Source organism: Ranitomeya imitator, chromosome 10, assembly GCF_032444005.1.
Source record: "Ranitomeya imitator isolate aRanImi1 chromosome 10, aRanImi1.pri, whole genome shotgun sequence".
Classification (NCBI taxonomy): Eukaryota; Metazoa; Chordata; class Amphibia; order Anura; family Dendrobatidae; genus Ranitomeya; species Ranitomeya imitator.
In genome coordinates, this window is record NC_091291.1 from 14,663,384 (window position 1) to 14,687,762 (window position 24,379).

Consider the following 24,379-nt stretch of genomic DNA (forward strand, 5'->3'; position numbering starts at 1 on the left):
TGTTCACACTGAGTCTATGTTTGGATGTGCCGGTCAGGTTTTTGAAATGTATTCTTTAGCCTTCTGACTGAGCACTCCGCCTCCTTGTCACAGGTGTTTTAATTACAGCAGGTCCATTACCCCTCCATAGAGAGAGAGAATTTTAGTCTAAGAAGAGGTTTCACAGGTACCCATTCAGATGGAGACGTTTATTCACAGCGAGGAAAGGCAAGTTTAGGACCTGGTATAAGAGATGCCGTAACGGGGCTAACAGGTACACATAAAATTGGCCATTTTTATGCGCTAAAAGCTCTCATTTTTCATATTTCTAGTGCAGTAATGCAGTTCAAATTTCGTTTTTCAAGTTTGTATGTTCTAGCGCTGCAGTGTGCTGCTTTATTTACTTTCCCAGTAATATAGGCTGGATGTGAGCTCTGTGTGTATCTGCCAGTAATATAGGCTGGATGTGAGCTCTGTGTGTATCTCCCAGTAATATAGGCTGGATGTGATCTCTGTGTGTCTCCCAGTAATATAGGCTGGATGTGGGTTCTGTGTGTCTCTTCCAGTAATACAGGCTAGATGTGAGTTTTGTGTGTCTCTTCTAGCAATATAGGCTGGATGTGAGGTCTGTGTGTGTCTCTCCCAGTAATATAGGCTGGATGTGAGTTCTGTGTGTCTCTCCCAGTAATATAGGCTGGATGTGACCTCTGTGTGTCTCCCAGTAATATAGGCTGGATGTGAGGTCTGTGTATCTCTCCCAGTAATATGGGCTGGATGTGAGCTCTGTGTGTCTCTCCCAGTAATATAGGCTGGATGTGAGATCTGTGTGTCTCTCCCAGTAATATAGGCTGGATGTGAGGTCTGTGTGTCTCCCAGTAATATAGGCTGGATGTGAGGTCTGTGTGTCTCTCCCAGTAATATAGGCTGGATGTGAGGTTTGTGTCTCTCCCAGTAATATAGGCTGGATGTGAGCTCTTTGTTTCTCTCCCAGTAATATAGGCTGGATGTGAAGTCTGTGTGTCTCTCCCAGTAATATAGGCTAGATGTGAGCTGTGTGTCTCCCAGTAATATAGGCTGGATGTGAGCTGTGAGTGTCTTCCCCAGTAATATAGGCTGGATGTGAGATCTGTGTGTCCTCTTAGTAATATAGGCTGGATGTGAGGTCTGTGTGTCTCTCCCAGTAATATAGGCTGGATGTGAGCTGTGTGTATTTCCCAGTAATATAGGCTGGATGTGAGCTCTGTGTGTCTCTCCCAGTAATATAGGCTGGATGTGAGCTGTGTGTATTTCCCAGTAATATAGGCTGGATGAGAGCTCTGTGTGTATCCAGAGTGCTGCTATCTTCATTAGCTCACATATCCACACAGAATAAGAACTGTACTCATTTCATCCACATTCGCTTCCTTCCTTGTCTACAGTATGTTTTATCTGCCCTCCCTGGAATACTTTCTCCCCTCTCCGCAGTGGAGCAGTCAACAACCCTCTCCCTTTTGTTATCTCAAACAAAATTAGAAAAGCTAGATAGCCATGTGGAGCAAAAGCTTTGAGAGATTTGTATCTTTTATATGCGGTGTACTCAGCTACTGCATATAAGAGACTTACAGACACCCTACAGCTAAAAACGGAAGAACATTTCTAATAAAGATTATTTAGGAAGTTGCTGAACTTTACATTCAGGGAAAAAAAAGAACAATATGAAAATATATGCACACATACATGATCTTTAAAGGAGGATACTAGACAAAAGGAGCTATTACACATCCCCAGCTTGTCTAAATAGAGTATACAGACAATGAAATATAATCCACGTGGTGTTTTAGTTGTTTTTTATTATATTTTTACAGTTTACAACCTATAACAGCTTCTCTTTTCGTGTTCTTTCTACAGAAATCCTCTCGGCAGGGGCTATCGCAGGCATAGTAATTGGGTCCATTGTGGCTTTGACGCTGATCATTCTGGTTCTCATCCTTGTTTTCCGGAAAGACAAAATAAACAATACAAACAATGCTGGTAAGATAAATGGAAAAGAATAAAGAATAATTTAGTGATCTTGAATAAATATTTTGAGATAGAAACTTATATGCATTAATAGAAGGGGGGAAATAGGTGTAAATGCCCAAGACATCGGGGTAATTTACCTGCGAGAGGTGTGTGTTCATGTAGGGTCATTCTCAATGATTGACACTTACGATCACGAAGCTCGATCATCTGTTTATTCCCAGCAGAACCACCATCTGCACCACATCCTAAGCTCATCCGTAAGATACAGAGAAGAAACAAAGAGAACCTTTCCAACAATGAAACCAGGAATGGTAAGAAGGCCACGAGTATAAGATCAACCACTAACCGTGATCACCAGGAAAATGGTAACTTGCCCATATCTGTGTTGAGTTCCATCTCAATGGGGTCCTGCCTTGGTACAAAGACGAAGTCATCCAGAGAATATCCACCGTGTGACCTGACCTAGATGAAGCGGTTACATCATGATAAGGTCACCAACGCATTTGTCTTTTTCAGATAATTGTATTAGTTCCAACGAATACATCAACGCGGGCGAACGATCAATGCCTTCAGGACCGGTATGTTATGCTCACAAATACTGTCGCATCATTAAATGAGGTTAGGAGAAACATAAGGGTTGTCTACTTCCCTCAGAACTAAATATTTGGGTTTTGGTTACTGTCAACTAGTGATATCAAGAGAACCAAAAATTAGTAATAGTCATACATGGTGTCATGGTCATGGCATCTTCTTTGAGTGAACCTTTGCATGACTTTTCTGCAACAACCTGTGGTGGTGTTGTATGGAGTAATGACGATATTGGGGCTTCTTCTCCATGTAACCCCTTGGGACCTCCAGAAGAAGCTGACCACGCTCAGTCACCTGTTTCTATGCAGCCCCAGCATGCTCTCCACACAACTCCTCCTTAACAAGATAAGGAAGAGATGGGGGTTCCGTTCAGGTGATGAGTTGTATCCTCATCTCTCAGATGTTTATTCCATATTCTATCGATATGACATACGGTAAATGTCCCAGACATGAACATCTCTTTAACTACCAGAATAGAATGTAAATTCGGAGATTGCTCCTAAAATTGACCTTACACTTCTCACCGATCCTTTTTTCCCCCAATATTTGTACTGGTAAAATGTTGAGGACACCCTTATACACATTGAGGACACCATTTCCTTTCAATATGTATGACACTTATTGACAAGACTTAGGAAATAACTAGAAACAGTTCCCACTGGTGGAACCTCAACTGATCACTGTAATGGTGTCCTTACTGTCCATTGCTCCATACCTACAAAACTGAAGGGAGCAGCATGGAAAAGTAAATCTGTCAAAATTGAGTTCAGCAATTTTCATCAAATTTATTTTACGCAAATGGAATGAGACCCAATTTCAAGAACCAAAGCAGAATAAATGGATGGGCAAGCTTGTGGTCGATCATCCAAAGCTCCCTACGCCGCCTGATCTTCTCCTGCTCTGGTCTCCTCTTCTTGTACACCGGTTAGGCCTCAATGCACATTATAATGTCATAATTTGTTGTGCCCCATGTTATCACGTGGGATGGTTCATAGCATCGTGATAGAAGAACATTGAGGCCTAGCCGGCACCGGTGAAGAGAAGACTGGAGCCGGAGTAAAGTAGGTGTCTAAGGAAACCAGAGGAAGATCGGCAAAGATCTGAGGTGGTAAGAACAGGTAAGAGGCTAGTTAAGTATGACAATTTCTTGGTTTTTAAACTCCTACTGGCCTATATGAATCCAACAAATTGGAAACCAATTTCAAGTCTGACCACAGTAAGAAGGAACGAAAAATCCTTCCCCCGGTCAGATGACCAGCAGTAGGAATCAGACATTTACTACCAATTATATGGATAGATGATAAAGGTCTTTTTGTGGGAAAACAACATTGATTACTGTCTGATTCTACGATAACATTGATAAACACAAGCACAGTTACGTAAAGTTGCATATTTCTAATAGTCAATGTCTTTTTTTATAAGCAGGAGAATGAAATGTCCACTTCAACATATGAGGTGAGCAATTTACATTCAATATACGAGGTGAGCAATTTACATTATTAATTACTGTCCTCTATGTACAAGAATGCAGTATACTGTATATATATGAAGAGAGGGGCAAACCAGAAGCCCCGCTTGATTGCAAAAGATCTTCAGAAAGATTTAGCAGGCTCTGGAGTTGTGGTACATTGTTCTACTGTTCAGAGACACCTGCACAAATATGGCCTTCATGGAAGAGTCATCAGAAGAAAACCTCTCCTGTGTCCTCACCATAGAATTCAGAATCAGAAGTATGCAAAAGAACATCTACAAGACTGAGGCCTTCTGGTAACAAGTCCTGTGGACCGATGAGGTTAAAATAGAGCTCTTTGGCCACAATGATCAGAGGTATGTGTGGAGAAAAAAGGGCACAGAATTTAAGGAAAAGAACATCTCGCCAGCCATTAAACATGGGGATGGATCAATCATGATTTGAGGTTGTTTTGTAGCCAGTGGTATGGGGGATATTTCATGGGGGAGAGGGAAGAATGGATTCAATGAAATTTGGACAAATTCTTGATGCAAACATAACACCATCTGTAAAAAAGCTGAAGGTGAAAAGAGGAAGAGGATGGCTCCTACAAATGGATAATGATCCTAGACACATGTCAAAACCCACAATAGACTACTTCCAAAGGAGCAAGCTGAAGGTTTGACAATGGCCCTCACAGTCCCCTGATCTGGACATCATTGAAAATCTGTGGCTAGACCTGAAAAATAGCAGAGGATGCAAGACGACCCAGGAATCTCACAGAACTGGAAGAATTCTCCAAGGAAGAATGGCTGAAAATCCCTCAAACAAGATACTTTCAAAAGGGGTGCTACTATGTACTAACCATGCAGGGTGCCCAAACTTTTGCATCGACCCATTTACCTTTTTGTAATTTTTAAAATGTAAAAGATGGAAAAAAAATATTTGGGGGGCTAAAATACAAAGGAAATATGTCGTCTTTAACTTTAGGCTTTTTAGAGATCATTTGATCTTCAACTTTCTTAATGGTTCACAATAGCAGTAATTTTGACCAGGGGTGACCAAAACTTTTATGAGAGAGAGAGAGAATGAATAAATTAAATAAAAAGTTTCTCTGCCATATTCCAGCCTAATGGAGACCAAAACAACACTTTTTCCACCATAAATGGATCCTTGGAATTTTGAAGTGAATATAAAGAAGGATTTTTTAAAAATTTAGAGTTTTTGCATTTTTTGCACTACTTATGTCCAGCTCCATTAGCTTTTAGAAAAGCTGGTGTAACTGGGAAGGGAAGGGTTAGAATTGGTGCCCCTAACTAATTCATGATCATTTTCACCTCCAACGTACCTGAAATTACTCCAGGTGATGGATGCATCAGATCCAATTCCCAGAGTGAATTTGGCACATAGTTCATTAAGACTGGTACGAAACGGGCATTATTAGGCAAAGGAAATAGTAACATAGTAACATAGTAACATAGTTAGTAAGGCCGAAAAAAGACATTTGTCCATCCAGTTCAGCCTATATTCCATCATAATAAATACCCAGATCTACGTCCTTCTACAGAACCTAATAATTGTATGATACAATATTGTTCTGCTCCAGGAAGACATCCAGGCCTCTCTTGAACCCCTCGACTGAGTTCGCCATCACCACCTCCTCAGGCAAGCAATTCCAGATTCTCACTGCCCTAACAGTAAAGAATCCTCTTCTATGTTGGTGGAAAAACCTTCTCTCCTCCAGACGCAAAGAATGCCCCCTTGTGCCCGTCACCTTCCTTGGTATAAACAGATCCTCAGCGAGATATTTGTATTGTCCCCTTATATACTTATACATGGTTATTAGATCGCCCCTCAGTCGTCTTTTTTCTAGACTAAATAATCCTAATTTCGCTAATCTATCTGGGTATTGTAGTTCTCCCATCCCCTTTATTAATTTTGTTGCCCTCCTTTGTACTCTCTCTAGTTCCATTATATCCTTCCTGAGCACCGGTGCCCAAAACTGGACACAGTACTCCATGTGCGGTCTAACTAGGGATTTGTACAGAGGCAGTATAATGCTCTCATCATGTGTATCCAGACCTCTTTTAATGCACCCCATGATCCTGTTTGCCTTGGCAGCTGCTGCCTGGCACTGGCTGCTCCAGGTAAGTTTATCATTAACTAGGATCCCCAAGTCCTTCTCCCTGTCAGATTTACCCAGTGGTTTCCCGTTCAGTGTGTAATGGTGATATTGATTCCCTCTTCCCATGTGTATAACCTTACATTTATCATTGTTAAACCTCATCTGCCACCTTTCAGCCCAAGTTTCCAACTTATCCAGATCGATCTGTAGCAGAATACTATCTTCTCTTGTATTAACTGCTTTACATAGTTTTGTATCATCTGCAAATATCGATATTTTACTGTGTAAACCTTCTACCAGATCATTAATGAATATGTTGAAGAGAACAGGTCCCAATACTGACCCCTGCGGTACCCCACTGGTCACAGCGACCCAGTTAGAGACTATACCATTTATAACCACCCTCTGCTTTCTATCACTAAGCCAGTTACTAACCCATTTACACACATTTTCCCCCAGACCAAGCATTCTCATTTTGTGTACCAACCTCTTGTGCGGCACGGTATCAAACGCTTTGGAAAAATCGAGATATACCACGTCCAATGACTCACCGTGGTCCAGTCTATAGCTTACCTCTTCATAAAAACTGATTAGATTGGTTTGACAGGAGCGATTTCTCATAAACCCATGCTGATATGGAGTTAAACAGTTATTCTCATTGAGATAATCCAGAATAACATCCCTCAGAAACCCTTCAAATATTTTACCAACAATAGAGGTTAGACTTACTGGCCTATAATTTCCAGGTTCACTTTTAGAGCCCTTTTTGAATATTGGCACCACATTTGCTATGCGCCAGTCCTGCGGAACAGACCCTGTCGCTATAGAGTCACTAAAAATAAGAAATAATGGTTTATCTATTACATTACTTAGTTCTCTTAGTACTCGTGGGTGTATGCCATCCGGACCCGGAGATTTATCTATTTTAATCTTATTTAGCCGGTTTCGCACCTCTTCTTGGGTTAGATTGGTGACCCTTAATATAGGGTTTTCATTGTTTCTTGGGATTTCACCTAGCATTTCATTTTCCACCGTGAATACCGTGGAGAAGAAGGTGTTTAATATGTTAGCTTTTTCCTCGTCATCTACAACCATTCTTTCCTCACTATTTTTTAAGGGGCCTACATTTTCAGTTTTTATTCTTTTACTATTGATATAGTTGAAGAACAGTTTGGGATTAGTTTTACTCTCCTTAGCAATGTGCTTCTCTGTTTCCTTTTTGGCAGCTTTAATTAGTTTTTTAGATAAAGTATTTTTCTCCCTATAGTTTTTTAGAGCTTCAATGGTGCCATCCTGCTTTAGTAGTGCAAATGCTTTCTTTTTACTGTTAATTGCCTGTCTTACTTCTTTGTTTAGCCACATTGGGTTTTTCCTATTTCTAGTCCTTTTATTCCCACAAGGTATAAACCGCTTACACTGCCTATTTAGGATGTTCTTAAACATTTCCCATTTATTATCTGTATTCTCATTTCTGAGGATATTGTCCCAGTCTACCAGATTAAGGGCATCTCTAAGCTGTTCAAACTTTGCCTTCCTAAAGTTCAATGTTTTTGTGACTCCCTGACAAGTCCCCTTAGTGAAAGACAGGTGAAACTGCACAATATTGTGGTCGCTATTTCCTAAATGCCCAACCACCTGCAGATTTGTTATTCTGTCAGGTCTATTAGATAGTATTAGGTCTAAAAGTGCTGCTCCTCTGGTTGGATTCTGCACCAATTGTGAAAGATAATTTTTCTAAAATTATTTCTATTGCTTTTTCTGATCATTATGTAGTATTGCACATTACTATTTTTGGCATTAAAATTGTTGTCCAGAATATCAAAACATTGGTGCTTTAGTCAAACACAGCGCCACCCCTGTCCACAGGTAGTGTGAGGTATTGCAGGTAAAACTTATTGATATCCTAGAGCTGACCTGATATAAGCCATGGACAGGTGTTTTCATATGTCAAAGAAAGTAGACACTCAGGAAAAAAACATGATTCCCCAGTTCCTTCCAGGTTCTGACTTTTAAGGGATCTCCCAGCACTGAGGCCGCTTCATCTTCAGGCCCCATAGTAAAGTGATATTAAATTATAGTTTGTCAGGTTTCTTAGCATTTAGGCTTCTGTTGTATATTTATCCCTAATTACTTCCTCACTATTGATAACTTCTCTCTTTGCAGACACTGAATTTTTCAGACAGAGCGTTATACAACCAACTGAATAATGGTAACAAAGCACCATAATGGTAACAAAGCACCATGACAGTATCACTCACTAACATTAGACTTTTACTAACAACATTATTACTTTACAGACAATTATTAGTTGGTTAACGGATTTCTACGCAATTTATCTTACAACATTTTGATTCATGTGACTGCACCAAAATATCTGGCTTAAAGGAAATGTTTCATAAAGTAATTTCGTCACTCCTCCTGCGCTCCCTTCCTGCATAATAATCGTTGAACACGCTCATTAGATGCTTAAGTACAAAAGATAAGCAGATTCTGTTCATTGCTGCTAATGTACGTGTGCATTTACTGAAACAGGAAGTTCTAATCTAAAACAAGCCCTAGTGGTCGGCGTGAGAATTGCAAGATTTTTAATTTTTATTTATAATACAGATTGTTATTGGGATAAAAAAATAAGTTAAAAACAATGAATACATTTAAAACAAAAACTTTATTTAGGCAATAAATTATTTTCTGATGACACGTTCCCATTAAGTACAACTGAGCTTTTTTGCAGTTTCTAAGCTCAATACTAATTTAGGACCTAAAATCTGGTAGAGAAAGTCTTGTTGCTCAGTATGGGAGTCCTGACAACCATGGATAAGGCTGTAGTTTATATTCTATTCAGGATCGACTATGATGTCATGCAATTAGAGGCACAGACGTTACTAATATTATAAAGTGAGTAACTAATGTCAATGACATACGGTACAGCATATAAAAGAGGCTCATTAACCATATCAATGTCAATGTCAGTATGCACATTACCCATGTCTATGTCAGTACGCAAGTAAAGCTGACATAAAATGTGTTTACATCCTGTACACATAAACAGTGCTGACATACTGTGCAGATAAAAAGTGCTGCTATACTGTACAAATAAAAAGTGCTGATATATTGTAAACATAAAGCTGGTATACTGCACACATAAAAAGTGCTGACATACTGTGCAGATAAAAAGTGCTCATATACCATGCACATAAAAAGTGCTGCTATACTGTACAAATAAAAAGTGCTGATATACTGTACACATATAGCTGATATACTGCACACATAAAAAGTGCAGAAATGCTGTACAAATAAAAAATGCTTCTATACTGTACACATAAAGTTCTGCCATATTGTACAATTAAAACATGCTGATATACTGTAAACAAAGCGCTCATATACTGTACACACAAAAGCGCTGCTGTACAGTGCAAATAAAAAGTGCTGATTTACTGTAGAGATAAAAAATGGTGACATACTGTACACATAAGTGCTGAAATACTGTACAAATAAAAAATGCTGCTATATAGTGCTGCTACGGTACACAAAATACAGTGTTACTATACATATAAAAAGTGAGGATATACCATGCACATAAAAAGTGCTGACATACTGTACAAATAAAAAGTGCTGATATACTGTACAAATAAAGTGTTGCTATACTGTACTCACAAAAAGTGCTGACGTGCTGTACAAAAATATTGCCATCATACAGTGCACAAAATAATTTGCCCTATGTCAGCCAGACTGCCCAATTTTGACATCGGAGTGAACGCCATTGATAGCGTTACACAAAAAGGATATGGCAGTATTATTTATGGTGGTATTAGGGATTGGAGAGACCACAGGCAAAATGGAAATACTTTCAAATTGAAATAATTAAAAAAAGTGTGGTATGTGCAGACACTGGTGCGACCATACGGTACTTGGTATGGCGCCTCCTGGGGTTCTTTGCGTTGCCAATTGTTCTGTTACTATAGTAATTAAATTCATTAGTAGAACTTACCCCATAATCCCCCTCTCGTTTTGTGGGCACGATCTGAACCACATGAGCTGCATGTATTAAGCTATCACTCCCATATTTGACGCATACATTTTATTTCTTCCCGTTTAGTACCTGCAGACAATTGTCTCCAAACTGGCCACAGACGACAGGAAACGGAGTGCAATAAGGGACCGAAATTGTGAAGATCTTTGTATGACGCTCAAAAATTCAACTCGCAAATGTGGTTTTAGATTCGTGAGCTCAAGTGTAAAACTTTTTTTTATTGGATCAGACTTCTAGACGAGGACTTTCTGATGACTTTCTAGTAGGATCTAGATACACTAAATAAGTGCTAAAGTCTCCTGTGAGAGCAGCCAGACCTTCAAAAGTGGCAGCCTTGGATGGGAAAAAGGGTGAATCTCGAACCATCTCTGCTGCGGTCTCCCATTCTTCTCCTGCCACAGTGGAACCTGCTCAGCGGAGACGTCGGTCCCAGTGTCTTGCTCAGTCCCACTCTGTGCATAGGGTTACTGCTGCTTTTCCGGCTTCTGCCATTGAATTCAGTACTGGGCAGCGGCGAGCAGATGCTTCTGGGACTAAGTCCTGCTTTTCTCGTTCTGAGCATGCCCAGTGTAAGACCTCTCAGTGGAGATCGAGGGTCACATGGTCAGATACTGCAGCTAAGTCCATTGGTCCTTTCAGGAAGGTCCTTTAAGTGCTAGGACTAAGTCCTGCTTTGCACACACTGAGCATGCCCAGGGCAAGATCTCTCAGTGGAGATTTAGGGTCACATGCTCAGGTACGGCAGTCTCTCATTGGTCCTTCTAGGAAGGTCTTTTACTTGCTGCAGCTATATAAGGCTCGCATGGCCGCACGGCCATGCGCTAGTGTACATTTGTATACGTGTGTTTGTTGTGAGTGCAAGTCGTTCATTAAATACCCCTACCCTATTGTATGACTGTTTGCGTAAGGAGTATGGCTGCTGCCTAGCGCCCGACTAACCACTCAACGTGTTACACACGAAACACCGCCTACTGCTGTGACCGGCAGTACGGTGCCACTCACCATTAGAGCGCTTCTTTAACCATATTCTGGGTGGTTAGTGGCGTCCGCCAGTACGGCACAGTTCGCACTCTCGTGCTATTCAATTATTAGTTTTGTTAAGTGCGGTACTGCGGCCCTGTGACTCAACAGGGTTCGCTTCCTTCACACAGGGTGAAGTTAACCCGTGTGTGTATTCACATTGTACCGCCATATAGTCCGTCATTACTTGGCAGCAGGTTCCATCTCTGCAAGGTGGACCCCGGGCTGTGAACGCACCTTTCTCTATCTGTCTTATTATTTTGTGCGTTCCGCTAGCCCTAACAAAGGGTTTCCTACGTGGTCCATCCTTATAGCAGGCCCTTTTTCTTCAGCAGCCAAATTAACAATGAGGGGTTTAATACTGCCCTCCTTGGTTGTAGTGTGTTAAAAAGGCTGTTAAGGTTCCTTCACTGCAGTATATGACAGATCAATCAGTTCAGTCACAGTGACTCTGCAGGTCCTGCACCTCCCTATTTCGCATGAAGATTTGGATTATTGTTCACTGACTGAGACTACCACTCCCATTTTCAATGTTTCAGTGCTGCAGTAGTACAATACACTCAGATTAGGCCTTCTTTTTATCGTTTTGTGGAATTATCTACTCGCTCTTACCTCCTATCCGTATGCTGTAAACGCCCCCATCTTTTATAGTTTCAGGGCAGAGAGCAGCGCCGAACCTGCGGAGGCTGGGCACTATCTCTGTTTATTGTTTTAAATGTCTAAAATCATTTGGGGGACAACTTTTTTGGAAAGTAGAAAACCAGGCAGATCGATAATACTTTGGAATGTTTATAGGCATGTTTAGTTTTGATTATATTTACAACCAACTGAATAATGGTAACAAAGCACCATAATGGTAACAAAGCACCATGACAACCTAGTAACTAGAGCGGGGGCACCACATAGGGACCGGGGATCCAACCAGGTCTATAAGATACTGAACCACATACATAAGACAAAAGATAGACCATAAACGGGGATCACCCAAGGCAATGGATTGAATATAAGAAAAAAGCAATCTTTATTAACAATAATTATGGACATACAAAAAACCACATAGAGCACACAAATTAAAAACATTTAAAACAATGGTCACACATAGGACCTATATACATAGACATTCGGCTCACAATAGAGCCCTCCCCCTCGTACGGCACCTCCCACACACTCTCTATTCTATTATAGTAGACCAAAGGTATATGAAGTGTGGGACGTCTGCATGAACAGCACCAAAAAACAGAGAAATTCTGAATCATAGGGCGATAATATGGCCCAGAAAAATATATGTATGCACCAGCAAAAAGTTTACTTACAAAACCAGGCTAACTATGAAATAGATGAACAGATGTGTGTGGTGAAAAACCTGCTTACAATATAAGGACAATATGAGCGATAACCATATCACACCAAAATATATGCATAAAAGGTGAAGCAGGTTCTAAATCACAATGATAACAGGTAAAACTGCTCACTATGAAATATGACAGTAAATAATCACTGGGCAATGTATAATGTCATAGGGCGATGATATAGCCCAGAAACATATATATGCACCAGCAAACAGTTTATTTACATAAACAGGTAGACTATGACATACATAAACAGATGTGCACCGATATATATGCATACAGGGTAAGACAGGTTCTAAACCATAATGATGACAGGTGAAGCTGCTCACTACGGAATATAACAGTATAAAATCACTGGGTAGGTCATATGGCGGTTCCACCAGACAATTAAATCATGTAGTGAGACCTCAATCGTAGGGAGCCACAGACCTCTGGAGTGAGACACATAGAAAACCTGCTAACAAGTAAGAGTATAAGTAGCCAAATAGCATAAACCTGGAATTAGAATTGGTTGCGTCCATAGAGCTCCATGACAACAGCAGTTAACTGTATGACGGCCAGCAGAGATCTACCCTCCATGGAGGCATGCTGTTCAAGCACCGCTGCAGTAACTACCAGAATGGAGCATAGGGGTTGGTAGGCACACGCGCCGTAATACTTCTCGGCTTCCGCACACAAACCGGTAACTATGGATACTAGACCGGAAGTGTGACGGCAGCCAGTAGGAGGAGTTCTGTTGTATTACACGCGGCGGAGGAGCGAGAAACTGCCGCGTCCTTTGGACACTATGGCAACCGCAGTGCGTGTATCAAGATAGAGGTAGGAGGTGTGGTGGAGTCCCATGGCTCATTGGTAGCGATCCCGTGCAGTACCGCCCCTGAAATCACCGTATGTGTCTGTCTCTGTTAAGCAGCACAGCTGCAGCTGCGTTAAAAGCAATCATTAGACTAGATAAGGATGCCGGATTTCCACAGGAGCTACCCCTGACGAAGCCACTGCTGTGGCGACACGCGTCGGGTCTCTGCTCCTCCTGTCGGCACCCCCCCCAACTGTGTACGGGGCCTGAACAGCACTGGGGTTTGCTTACCAGGTTTATGCTATTTGGCTACTTATACTCTTACTTGTTAGCAGGTTTTCTATGTGTCTCACTCCAGAGGTCTGTGGCTCCCTACGATTGAGGTCTCACTACATGATTTAATTGTCTGGTGGAACCGCCATATGACCTACCCAGTGATTTTATACTGTTATATTCCGTAGTGAGCAGCTTCACCTGTCATCATTATGGTTTAGAACCTGTCTTACCCTGTATGCATATATATCGGTGCACATCTGTTTATGTATGTCATAGTCTACCTGTTTATGTAAATAAACTGTTTGCTGGTGCATATATATGTTTCTGGGCCATATCATCGCCCTATGACATTATACATTGCCCAGTGATTATTTACTGTCATATTTCATAGTGAGCAGTTTTACCTGTTATCATTGTGATTTAGAACCTGCTTCACCTTTTATGCATATATTTTGGTGTGATATGGTTATCGCTCATATTGTCCTTATATTGTAAGCAGGTTTTTCACCACACACATCTGTTCATCTATTTCATAGTTAGCCTGGTTTTGTAAGTAAACTTTTTGCTGGTGCATACATATATTTTTCTGGGCCATATTATCGCCCTATGATTCAGAATTTCTCTGTTTTTTGGTGCTGTTCATGCAGACGTCCCACACTTCATATACCTTTGGTCTACTATAATAGAATAGAGAGTGTGTGGGAGGTGCCGTACGAGGGGGAGGGCTCTATTGTGAGCCGAATGTCTATGTATATAGGTCCTATGTGTGACCATTGTTTTAAATGTTTTTAATTTGTGTGCTCTATGTGGTTTTTTGTATGTCCGTAATTATTGTTAATAAAGATTGCTTTTTTCTTATATTCAATCCATTGCCTTGGGTGATCCCCGTTTATGGTCTATCTTTTGTCTTATGTATGTAAAGCACCATGACAAAGCACCGTTTTGTGGAATTATCTACCCGCTCTTTGATTATATATATATACTGTATATATATGTGTGTATATATATATATATATATATATATACGTATATATATATATATATATATATATGTGTATATATATATATAAGAAAGTTATGTTTTTTTATTTGTTATATATTTTTATAGAGAAAAATAAATTGATTATTACTACTTATAGTATAACGCAGTGGTCTGTCGGCGGCGTTTTGTTTCACATTCTTTTTTATTTATAGTTGTATGACTGCTCAGTTCTAAAGAGTTTTCTGGGATTTTAATATTTATGACCTGTCCTTTAGGAGAGATCTAGTATTGGATTGGTGGAGGTCCACCTTCCAGGACACTCTGATGTTTGAAGGGGGCACGGTATCGATCGCTGATAAACGATCGTAATATCCAAATTCTGGAAAACCCTTATGAATTTTCCTATTAGTGCATATGGACATTCACAAGAATCCCACATTCAAGACCCTCTTCCATAAGTCAGGGCAGACAACTACTGCAAAGAGCACATTGGGTCTGTACAGAAGTCAACAGCACAAATCCCTTTCTCGGTCCTTAAGTTTTAGATAAGGATAAGTTTATGACAAATTTGTCACTCCTTAAGGCTTTTTAACCCAGCTCAGGCAGCAGAACACTACCTGAGTATTCAGGTAATTTATCATCTACACCATTACCACATTACTTGGCGTTGGTTTTGTTTTAAAGTATGCCTCCTGGCATACACAGGTCTGTTCCAGTCACTGGGTTCTGCTGCATCGCACATATATGATCTAAAGGTGCCCTCTGACAAATGCAGTTTGCTACTTTTGCCAAAAGTGTGTAATTTGACAAATCCAGCTCTGCTACATCACTGGGCTCTGCTACAGTACAACTAGTGTGTCTCCTGAAATAGCCATCTCTGCTGTACCAATGCCAATTAGAAAGCTAATAACATAAAAGCAAACATCTGTTTTCTCAGTGGTAGATGAAATGATGGACAAACTTTTCTGTAACAGCACATTAAAAATAGGCGATGTGTAACCTTAATGAGTTTCGCCAACATTTTGGCTTCATCAGGGGAAATAGGAAACTAGTCAAATAAAAATAACATTTGAGGAGCTAGCGAGAGGTAGTTGTACCATAAGGAATCCGTGTAATATAACTACTAACTATCAAGCAAAATTATCAAAGAAAAAAGAGTCAGAACCTGCAACACTTTTGTCCAGAAGTTGTCTAGTATTGTAGATTCAAGTGACCAAGAAGTTTTCCCAACAACTAAACTTCATCAGGGGAAATGGGAAACTAGTCACTTAAAAATTACATTTCATGAGCTAGCAAGTGGTAGTCATGCTGTAAGGTATCGGTATAATAAAACTAATAATTATCAATAACAATTGTCAAAGACAAAAAGGATCAGAACCCGAATCACTCTTGTCCATAGGCTTTGCCTGGAATTGAAAGTTCAAGTGACCAACAAGTTTCACCAATACCTTAGCTTCCTCAGGGGAAACTAGACCCTTAAAAATTATATTTTATGATCTAGGGAGTGACAGTCATGCTGTAAGGCTTCTGTATAATAAAACTATTAATCACTAAGCACAATTACCAAAGACAAAAAGAATCAGAACCTGAATCACTCTTGTCCATAGGCTTTGTCTGGAACTGAAAGATCAAGTGACCAACAAGTTTCACCAATACTTTAGCTTCATCAGGGAAACTAGACCCTTAAAAAATATATTTTATTGAGCTAACAAATGGTAGTCATGCTGTAAGGCATCTATATAATAAAACTAACAATTGTCAAGCACAATTATCAAAGACAAAAAGAATCAGAACCTGAATCACTCTTGTCCATAGGCTTTGCCTGGAATTGAAAGTTCAAGTGACCAACAAGTTTCACCAATAACTTAGCATCATCAGGGGAAACTAGACCCTTAAAAATTATATTTTATGATCTAGGGAGTGACAGTCATGCTGTAAGGCTTCTGTATAATAAAACTATTAATCACTAAGCACAATTACCAAAGACAAAAAGAATCAGAACCTGAATCACTCTTGTCCATAGGCTTTGTCTGGAACTGAAAGATCAAGTGACCAACAAGTTTCACCAATACTTTAGCTTCATCAGGGAAACTAGACCCTTAAAAAATATATTTTATTGAGCTAACAAATGGTAGTCATGCTGTAAGGCATCTATATAATAAAACTAACAATTGTCAAGCACAATTATCAAAGACAAAAAGAATCAGAACCTGAATCACTCTTGTCCATAGGCTTTGCCTGGAATTGAAAGTTCAAGTGACCAACAAGTTTCACCAATAACTTAGCTTCATCAGGGGAAACTAGACCCTTAAAAATTATATTTTATGATCTAGGGAGTGACAGTCATGCTGTAAGGCTTCTGTATAATAAAACTATTAATCACTAAGCACAATTACCAAAGACAAAAAGAATCAGAAACTGAATCACTCTTGTCCATGGGCTTTGTCTGGAACTGAAAGATCAAGTGACCAACAAGTTTCACCAATACTTTAGCTTCATCAGGGAAACTAGACCCTTAAAAAATATATTTTATTGAGCTAACAAATGGTAGTCATGCTGTAAGGCATCTATATAATAAAACTAACAATTGTCAAGCACAATTATCAAAGACAAAAAGAATCAGAACCTGAATCACTCTTGTCCATAGGCTTTGCCTGGAATTGAAAGTTCAAGTGACCAACAAGTTTCACCAATAACTTAGCTTCATCAGGGGAAATGGGAAACTAGTCACTTAAAACATATATTTTATGAGCTAGCTATGCTGTAAGGCATCTACAGTATATAATAAAAATATGAATTATCAAGCACAATTGTCAAAGACAAAAAGGGTCAGCAGAACCAGCATCACTTTTGTCCATAGTGTGTCTGGTATTGCCGGTTGAATGGCTAGGACTGATCTGCAGTACCGAATACAGCCTTTTCTAGTCTAACCCTTAGCTATACATGGGAAGGTTACAGAGTGTTTAGAAAGTTCCTTATTCTTTGCCTTTTCTGATATGCTGATTAGTTAGTTCTAGGGAGCAAAGTTGACACAATGAACATTGCACATTGAGCTTTTATAGCTAAATTCTGATGATTGCTTTCCCATACCCAATGGTTTGCCTCTCTGCTCTAAAAAAAACCCTTAACGCTAAATTTATTCTCAACTTGTAGCTGCTCAACTCATTTATGATTTAAAAGGGTTCCTGAAATGTAGAGAAGGTTGAAAATAGGAAGAAAAAAAAGTAAATTATTGACCCTTTAAAACTCCTGACTTCAATAGGAAAGTGAAAGTTAGCACTTAAGGCTCTTTAAACCCTCCCCTCTGCTTTGATTGCATAATTAATTAATTAAAAAATCCCCAAAATATAAAAGTTTCCCCAAATGTAAATATTAATATATATATATATATATATATATATATATATATATATAATATATATATATATATAATATATATATATATATATATATATATATAATAACATGGTTGGTATTGCTATGTGTGTAATTGACAATATTAATAAAAGTTAAAAATTATTTATCACATATAGTTAAGGCTGAAAAAAACAAAAAATTAAACCACCAAAATTCTATTTTTCGGATGTTACAATACCTCCCACTCCCCCCAAAAAAATGCGATCCAAAATGGTATCAATGACAATGTCAATTCAACATGCAAAAAGACAAGCTCACAAACAGCTCCATCAAAGGAAAAGTCAAAAAAAAAATTATGGGTCTCCGAACACAGCGACAAAATAGTTTTTTTTTTGTTTTTACAAAGTTTTTAAACCACCACGATATAAGATTAAAAAAATAACGTATGTTTGGCATTACCCTAATCATACTGACTAGAGTTGAGCGACCTTGACCTTTTTAGAGTCGAGCCGGGTTTTGCGAAACCCGACTATGTCCAAAGTCGGGTCGAGTGAAATCGGCCGATTATGACGTAAAGTCGGGATCGACCGAAACACGAAACCCAATGCAAGTCAATGGGGCAGCATAGTCGGCAGTGAGTGGGGGCCAGGAAAACACCTAGAGTGGCCATTTTAATGTCAAAACCATCCATTCTTCTTAATGAAGCTTGTCAAGCGTAATTTACCTTATAATAATTGGAAGGCATTTGAAATTGGGGGTCATTTGGCTAAAGTTGTGGGGGGTAGGGCTGGTTCAAGTAATTAGTGGGCCCAGGAAATCTGGACCACGTCACGGCAGTGGAGCAGGGAGAGGTAAGTATTTCAACTTTGCAAGTGCTGTGAACCTGAGCAAGCAGGGGGGGCCCACTCGTTGGCATTGGCACTGGCACAGGGCCCCTCAAAGTACAGCGGTGTGTTTGCACGGCGGGGGCGCCTCCCACCGGCAGCAACACTTTTGCGTACTATGAGAGGCCCTGTGCCAGTGACGTCGCCAACTAGTATTCCTCCCCCCACCTGATGAAGGAACCTGCACTTTCATCTGCACCTTCCTCTTTGTCCCCGTGTAAGGTGGTATGGTATGCGGGAAGAGCAACCTGACTTTCAGCAGGGTCACAATGTTGTTGTGTAGCGTGCACGGGGAATGTTGCGTTATGGGTCAATGTACCAGCAGACTCATCTATCACTGGCTGGGCAATGGGCACGATGAAGTGGAAACACAGATATAGGCCCAAAGAAGAAAGTGGGCTAAATGCAGTTCAAAATTGGTAACACAGGAATAACCAGGGGGCATTGCAGTGGAGGACAACTGGAATGAGAGGCTGACACAGAGAGTAGGGCCAAATCAGTAAGTAGTCGAAATGCAGTTCAAAATTGGCAACCGTAGTAAACAGGCGGCACAGCTTTGTTCAGTGGAGGAGAACAGCAAGGAGTGGCAGACACCGATAGTAGGCCCCAAACCAACTAGTACGCCAAATGCAGTTGTTCCATTTAACCACAATTTAATGAGAGCCTGAAGATAGAAGCTCAGGAAAGGCAACCTGGGGAACACCTTGGAGTGTAACACACCATCTCTCTCCACCCCATACCCATTTTGTATGGCCTAATGCAGTGTACTTTTCTACAACTACTAAACGAGAGTCGGAAGACCGAAGCAATGGCAAGGAAACCTGGGGAACACCTTAGAGTGTAACACACCCTCTCTCTACACCCCATACCCAATTTGAAGGCCTAATGCAGTGTAGTTTCCAAGAACTACTAAACGAGAGCCGGAAGATCGAAGCTCAGGAAAGGCAACCTGGGGAACACCTTGGAGTGTAACACACCCTCTCGCTACACCCCATACCCAATTTGAAGGCCTAATGCAGCGTAGTTTCCAACAACTACTAAACGAGAGCCGGAAGATCGAAGCTCAGGAAAGGCAACCTGGGGAACACCTTGGAGTGTAACAAACCCTCTCTCTACACCCCATACCCAATTTGTAGGCCTAATGCAGCGTAGTTTCCGACAACTACTAAACGAGAGCATGAAGATCGAAGCTCAGGAAAGGCAACCTGGGGAACACCTTGGAGTGTAACACACCCTCTCTCTACACCCCATACCCAATTTGTAGGCCTAATGCAGCGTAGTTTCCGACAACTACTAAACGAGAGCCGGAATATCGAAGCTCAGGAAAGGCAACCTGGGGAACACCTTGGAGTGTAACACACCCTCTCTCTACGCCCCATACCCAATTTGTAGGCCTAATGCAGCGTAGTTTCCGACAACTACTAAACGAGAGCCGGAATATCGAAGCTCAGGAAAGGCAACCTGGGGAACACCTTGGAGTGTAACACACCCTCTCTCTACACCCCATACCCAATTTGAAGGCCTAATGCAGTGTAGTTTCCAAGAACTACTAAACGAGAGCCGGAAGATCGAAGCTCAGGAAAGGCAACCTGGGGAACACCTTGGAGTGTAACACACCCTCTCGCTACACCCCATACCCAATTTGAAGGCCTAATGCAGCGTAGTTTCCAACAACTACTAAACGAGAGCCGGAAGATCGAAGCTCAGGAAAGGCAACCTGGGGAACACCTTGGAGTGGAACACACCATCTCTCTACACCCCATACCCAATTTGAAGGCCTAATGCAGAGTAGTTTCCAAGAACTACTAAACGAGAGCCGGAAGATCGAAGCTCAGGAAAGGCAACCTGGGGAACACCTTGGAGTGTAACACAACGTCTCTCTACACGACGGAAGGGCTGATTCTTAGGAAGGAAGGCTGTTGGAAATAAGCATTGCGCGTCCGAGGGTGATTATATTCTTATTAGGTATATACTCACCCTCGGACGCGCCCTGCTTCTTTATTTGGAATGAATGTTTATTTGCAATGTGGTGTTGACTTTCTCTATTATTTTGGTAATTAATGATTTTATTATTTTCATTATTTTGCATCTTCTCGGCAATAATATAAAGAAGACGCGACAGGACAACACTCGGTGGATGCCATATGTGTGTTTTCAATTTAAAAAAACTTTCAGTTAACTACTTGCAGGAGAAAGTAATTGTAGCTGGTGGCCATTTTTAGTACTGTACCAGATTAGAGTTGTGTGTTTGTTTTTAATGTTAAAATGTCTGCATTTGATATCTCACCAGTATTTTCTTTTTTATAAGCAAAATACTTATTTTTATATTTTCTGATGTTGGTTCCAGGGGTACACGGCCAGCAGTGCCCTGGTCAGTGTAGTAGTAGTTGAAAGAATGGACCGCAGACAGGCATCGAAGGCCTAAAATAATAACACATGGCTGTAGGCAATTTTAAATTGGTTCCAGGGGTACACGGACAGCAGTGGTGTGGTCAGTGGAGGCCTAGTGGAAGGAGTGACCGCAGACAGGCATCGAAGGCCTAAAATAATAACACATGGCTGTAGGCAATTTTAAATTGGTTCCAGGGGTACACGGGCAGCAGTGACCTGGTCAGTGTAGTAGTAGTTGAAAGAATGGACCGCAGACAGGCATCGAAGGCCTAAAATAAAAAAATTGGGCTGGCTGTAGGCAATTTTAAATTGGTTCCAGGGGTACACGGGCAGCAGTGGTGTGGTCAGTGGAGGCCTAGTGGAAGGAGTGACCGCAGACAGGCATCGAAGGCCTAAAATAATAACACATGGCTGTAGGCAATTTTAAATTGGTTCCAGGGGTACACGGGCAGCAGTGACCTGGTCAGTGTAGTAGTAGTTGAAAAAATGGACCGCAGACAGGCATCGAATGCCTAAAATAATAACACATGGCTGTAGGCAATTTTAAATTGGTTACAGGGGTACACGGACAGCAGTGACCTGGTCAGTGTAGTAGTAGTTGAAAGAATGGACCGCAGACAGGCATCGAAGGCCTAAAATAAAAAAATTGGGCTGGCTGTAGGCAATTTTAAATTGGTTCCAGGGGTACACGGACAGCAGTGGTGTGGTCAGTGGAGGCCTAGTGGAAGGAGTGACCGCAGACAGGCATCGAAGGCCTAAAATAATAACACATGGCTGTAGGCAATTTTAAATTGGTTCCAGGGGTACACGGACAGCAGTGGTGTGGTCAGTGGAGGCCTAGTGGAAGGAGTGACCGCAGACAGGCATCGAAGGCCTAAAATAATAACACATGGCTGTAGGCAATTTTAAATTGGTTCCAGGGGTACACGGGCAGCAGTGACCTGGTCAGTGTAGTAGTAGTTGAAAGAATGGACCGCAGACAGGCATCGAAGGCCTAAAATAAAAAAATTGGGCTGGCTGTAGGCAATTTTAAATTGGTTCCAGGGGTACACGGGCAGCAGTGGTGTGGTCAGTGGAGGCCTAGTGGAAGGAGTGACCGCAGACAGGCATCGAAGGCCTAAAATAATAACACATGGCTGTAGGCAATTTTAAATTGGTTCCAGGGGTACACGGGCAGCAGTGACCTGGTCAGTGTAGTAGTAGTTGAAAAAATGGACCGCAGACAGGCATCGAATGCCTAAAATAATAACACATGGCTGTAGGCAATTTTAAATTGGTTACAGGGGTACACGGACAGCAGTGACCTGGTCAGTGTAGTAGTAGTTGAAAGAATGGACCGCAGACAGGCATCGAAGGCCTAAAATAAAAAAATTGGGCTGGCTGTAGGCAATTTTAAATTGGTTCCAGGGGTACACGGACAGCAGTGGTGTGGTCAGTGGAGGCCTAGTGGAAGGAGTGACCGCAGACAGGCATCGAAGGCCTAAAATAATAACACATGGCTGTAGGCAATTTTAAATTGGTTCCAGGGGTACACGGACAGCAGTGACCTGGTCAGTGTAGTAGTAGTTGAAAGAATGGACCGCAGACAGGCATCGAAGGCCTAAAATAAAAAAATTGGGCTGGCTGTAGGCAATTTTAAATTGGTTCCAGGGGTACACGGGCAGCAGTGACCTGGTCAGTGTAGTAGTAGTTGAAAGAATGGACCGCAGACAGGCATCGAAGGCCTAAAATAAAAAAATTGGGCTGGCTGTAGGCAATTTTAAATTGGTTCCAGGGGTACACGGGCAGCAGTGGTGTGGTCAGTGGAGGCCTAGTGGAAGGAGTGACCGCAGACAGGCATCGAAGGCCTAAAATAATAACACATGGCTGTAGGCAATTTTAAATTGGTTCCAGGGGTACACGGACAGCAGTGGTGTGGTCAGTGGAGGCCTAGTGGAAGGAGTGACCGCAGACAGGCATCGAAGGCCTAAAATAATAACACATGGCTGTAGGCAATTTTAAATTGGTTCCAGGGGTACACGGACAGCAGTGACCTGGTCAGTGTAGTAGTAGTTGAAAGAATGGACCGCAGACAGGCATCGAAGGCCTAAAATAAAAAAATTGGGCTGGCTGTAGGCAATTTTAAATTGGTTCCAGGGGTACACGGACAGCAGTGGTGTGGTCAGTGGAGGCCTAGTGGAAGGAGTGACCGCAGACAGGCATCGAAGGCCTAAAATAATAACACATGGCTGTAGGCAATTTTAAATTGGTTCCAGGGGTACACGGACAGCAGTGACCTGGTCAGTGTAGTAGTAGTTGAAAGAATGGACCGCAGACAGGCATCGAAGGCCTAAAATAAAAAAATTGGGCTGGCTGTAGGCAATTTTAAATTGGTTCCAGGGGTACACGGGCAGCAGTGGTGTGGTCAGTGGAGGCCTAGTGGAAGGAGTGACCGCAGACAGGCATCGAAGGCCTAAAATAATAACACATGGCTGTAGGCAATTTTAAATTGGTTCCAGGGGTACACGGACAGCAGTGGTGTGGTCAGTGGAGGCCTAGTGGAAGGAGTGACCGCAGACAGGCATCGAAGGCCTAAAATAATAACACATGGCTGTAGGCAATTTTAAATTGGTTCCAGGGGTACACGGGCAGCAGTGACCTGGTCAGTGTAGTAGTAGTTGAAAAAATGGACCGCAGACAGGCATCGAATGCCTAAAATAATAACACATGGCTGTAGGCAATTTTAAATTGGTTCCAGGGGTACACGGGCAGCAGTGACCTGGTCAGTGTAGTAGTAGTTGAAAGAATGGACCGCAGACAGGCATCGAAGGCCTAAAATAAAAAAATTGGGCTGGCTGTAGGCAATTTTAAATTGGTTCCAGGGGTACACGGACAGCAGTGGTGTGGTCAGTGGAGGCCTAGTGGAAGGAGTGACCGCAGACAGGCATCGAAGGCCTAAAATAATAACACATGGCTGTAGGCAATTTTAAATTGGTTCCAGGGGTACACGGACAGCAGTGGTGTGGTCAGTGGAGGCCTAGTGGAAGGAGTGACCGCAGACAGGCATCGAAGGCCTAAAATAATAACACATGGCTGTAGGCAATTTTAAATTGGTTCCAGGGGTACACGGACAGCAGTGGTGTGGTCAGTGGAGGCCTAGTGGAAGGAGTGA

General features: G+C 41.5%; 1 protein-coding gene and 1 long non-coding RNA gene across 7 annotated transcripts in view; one reads left to right on the plus strand and one right to left on the minus strand.

Moving 5' to 3' along the window:
- LOC138651280 (carcinoembryonic antigen-related cell adhesion molecule 1-like) overlaps positions 1-12,401 on the plus strand; it is a 31,216-nt gene extending 18,815 nt beyond the window's left edge. Inside the window, exons 7-12 of one of the 6 annotated variants that reach the window (XM_069741357.1) lie at positions 1,867-1,989; positions 2,202-2,291; positions 2,497-2,558; positions 3,991-4,050; positions 8,307-8,352; positions 10,240-12,401. In XM_069741357.1, coding sequence (XP_069597458.1) covers positions 1,867-1,989; positions 2,202-2,291; positions 2,497-2,558; positions 3,991-4,050; positions 8,307-8,352; positions 10,240-10,313 — 455 coding nt within the window. In that variant the 3' untranslated portion in view covers positions 10,314-12,401. Of the gene's footprint in view, positions 1-1,866; positions 1,990-2,201; positions 2,292-2,496; positions 2,559-3,990; positions 4,051-8,306; positions 8,372-10,239 lie in introns of all 6 variants that reach the window. The other 5 variants (XM_069741363.1, XM_069741360.1, XM_069741359.1 and 2 more) reach the window with 5 other exon arrangements.
- Positions 1,799-24,379, minus strand: part of LOC138651281 (uncharacterized) — a 35,012-nt gene continuing 12,431 nt past the window's right edge. Inside the window, exons 2-4 of the long non-coding RNA XR_011315461.1 lie at positions 2,327-2,442; positions 2,118-2,225; positions 1,799-1,946 (exon numbers count right to left, since the gene is read on the minus strand). This is a non-coding gene — a long non-coding RNA (uncharacterized lncRNA). The remainder of the gene's footprint in view (positions 1,947-2,117; positions 2,226-2,326; positions 2,443-24,379) is intronic.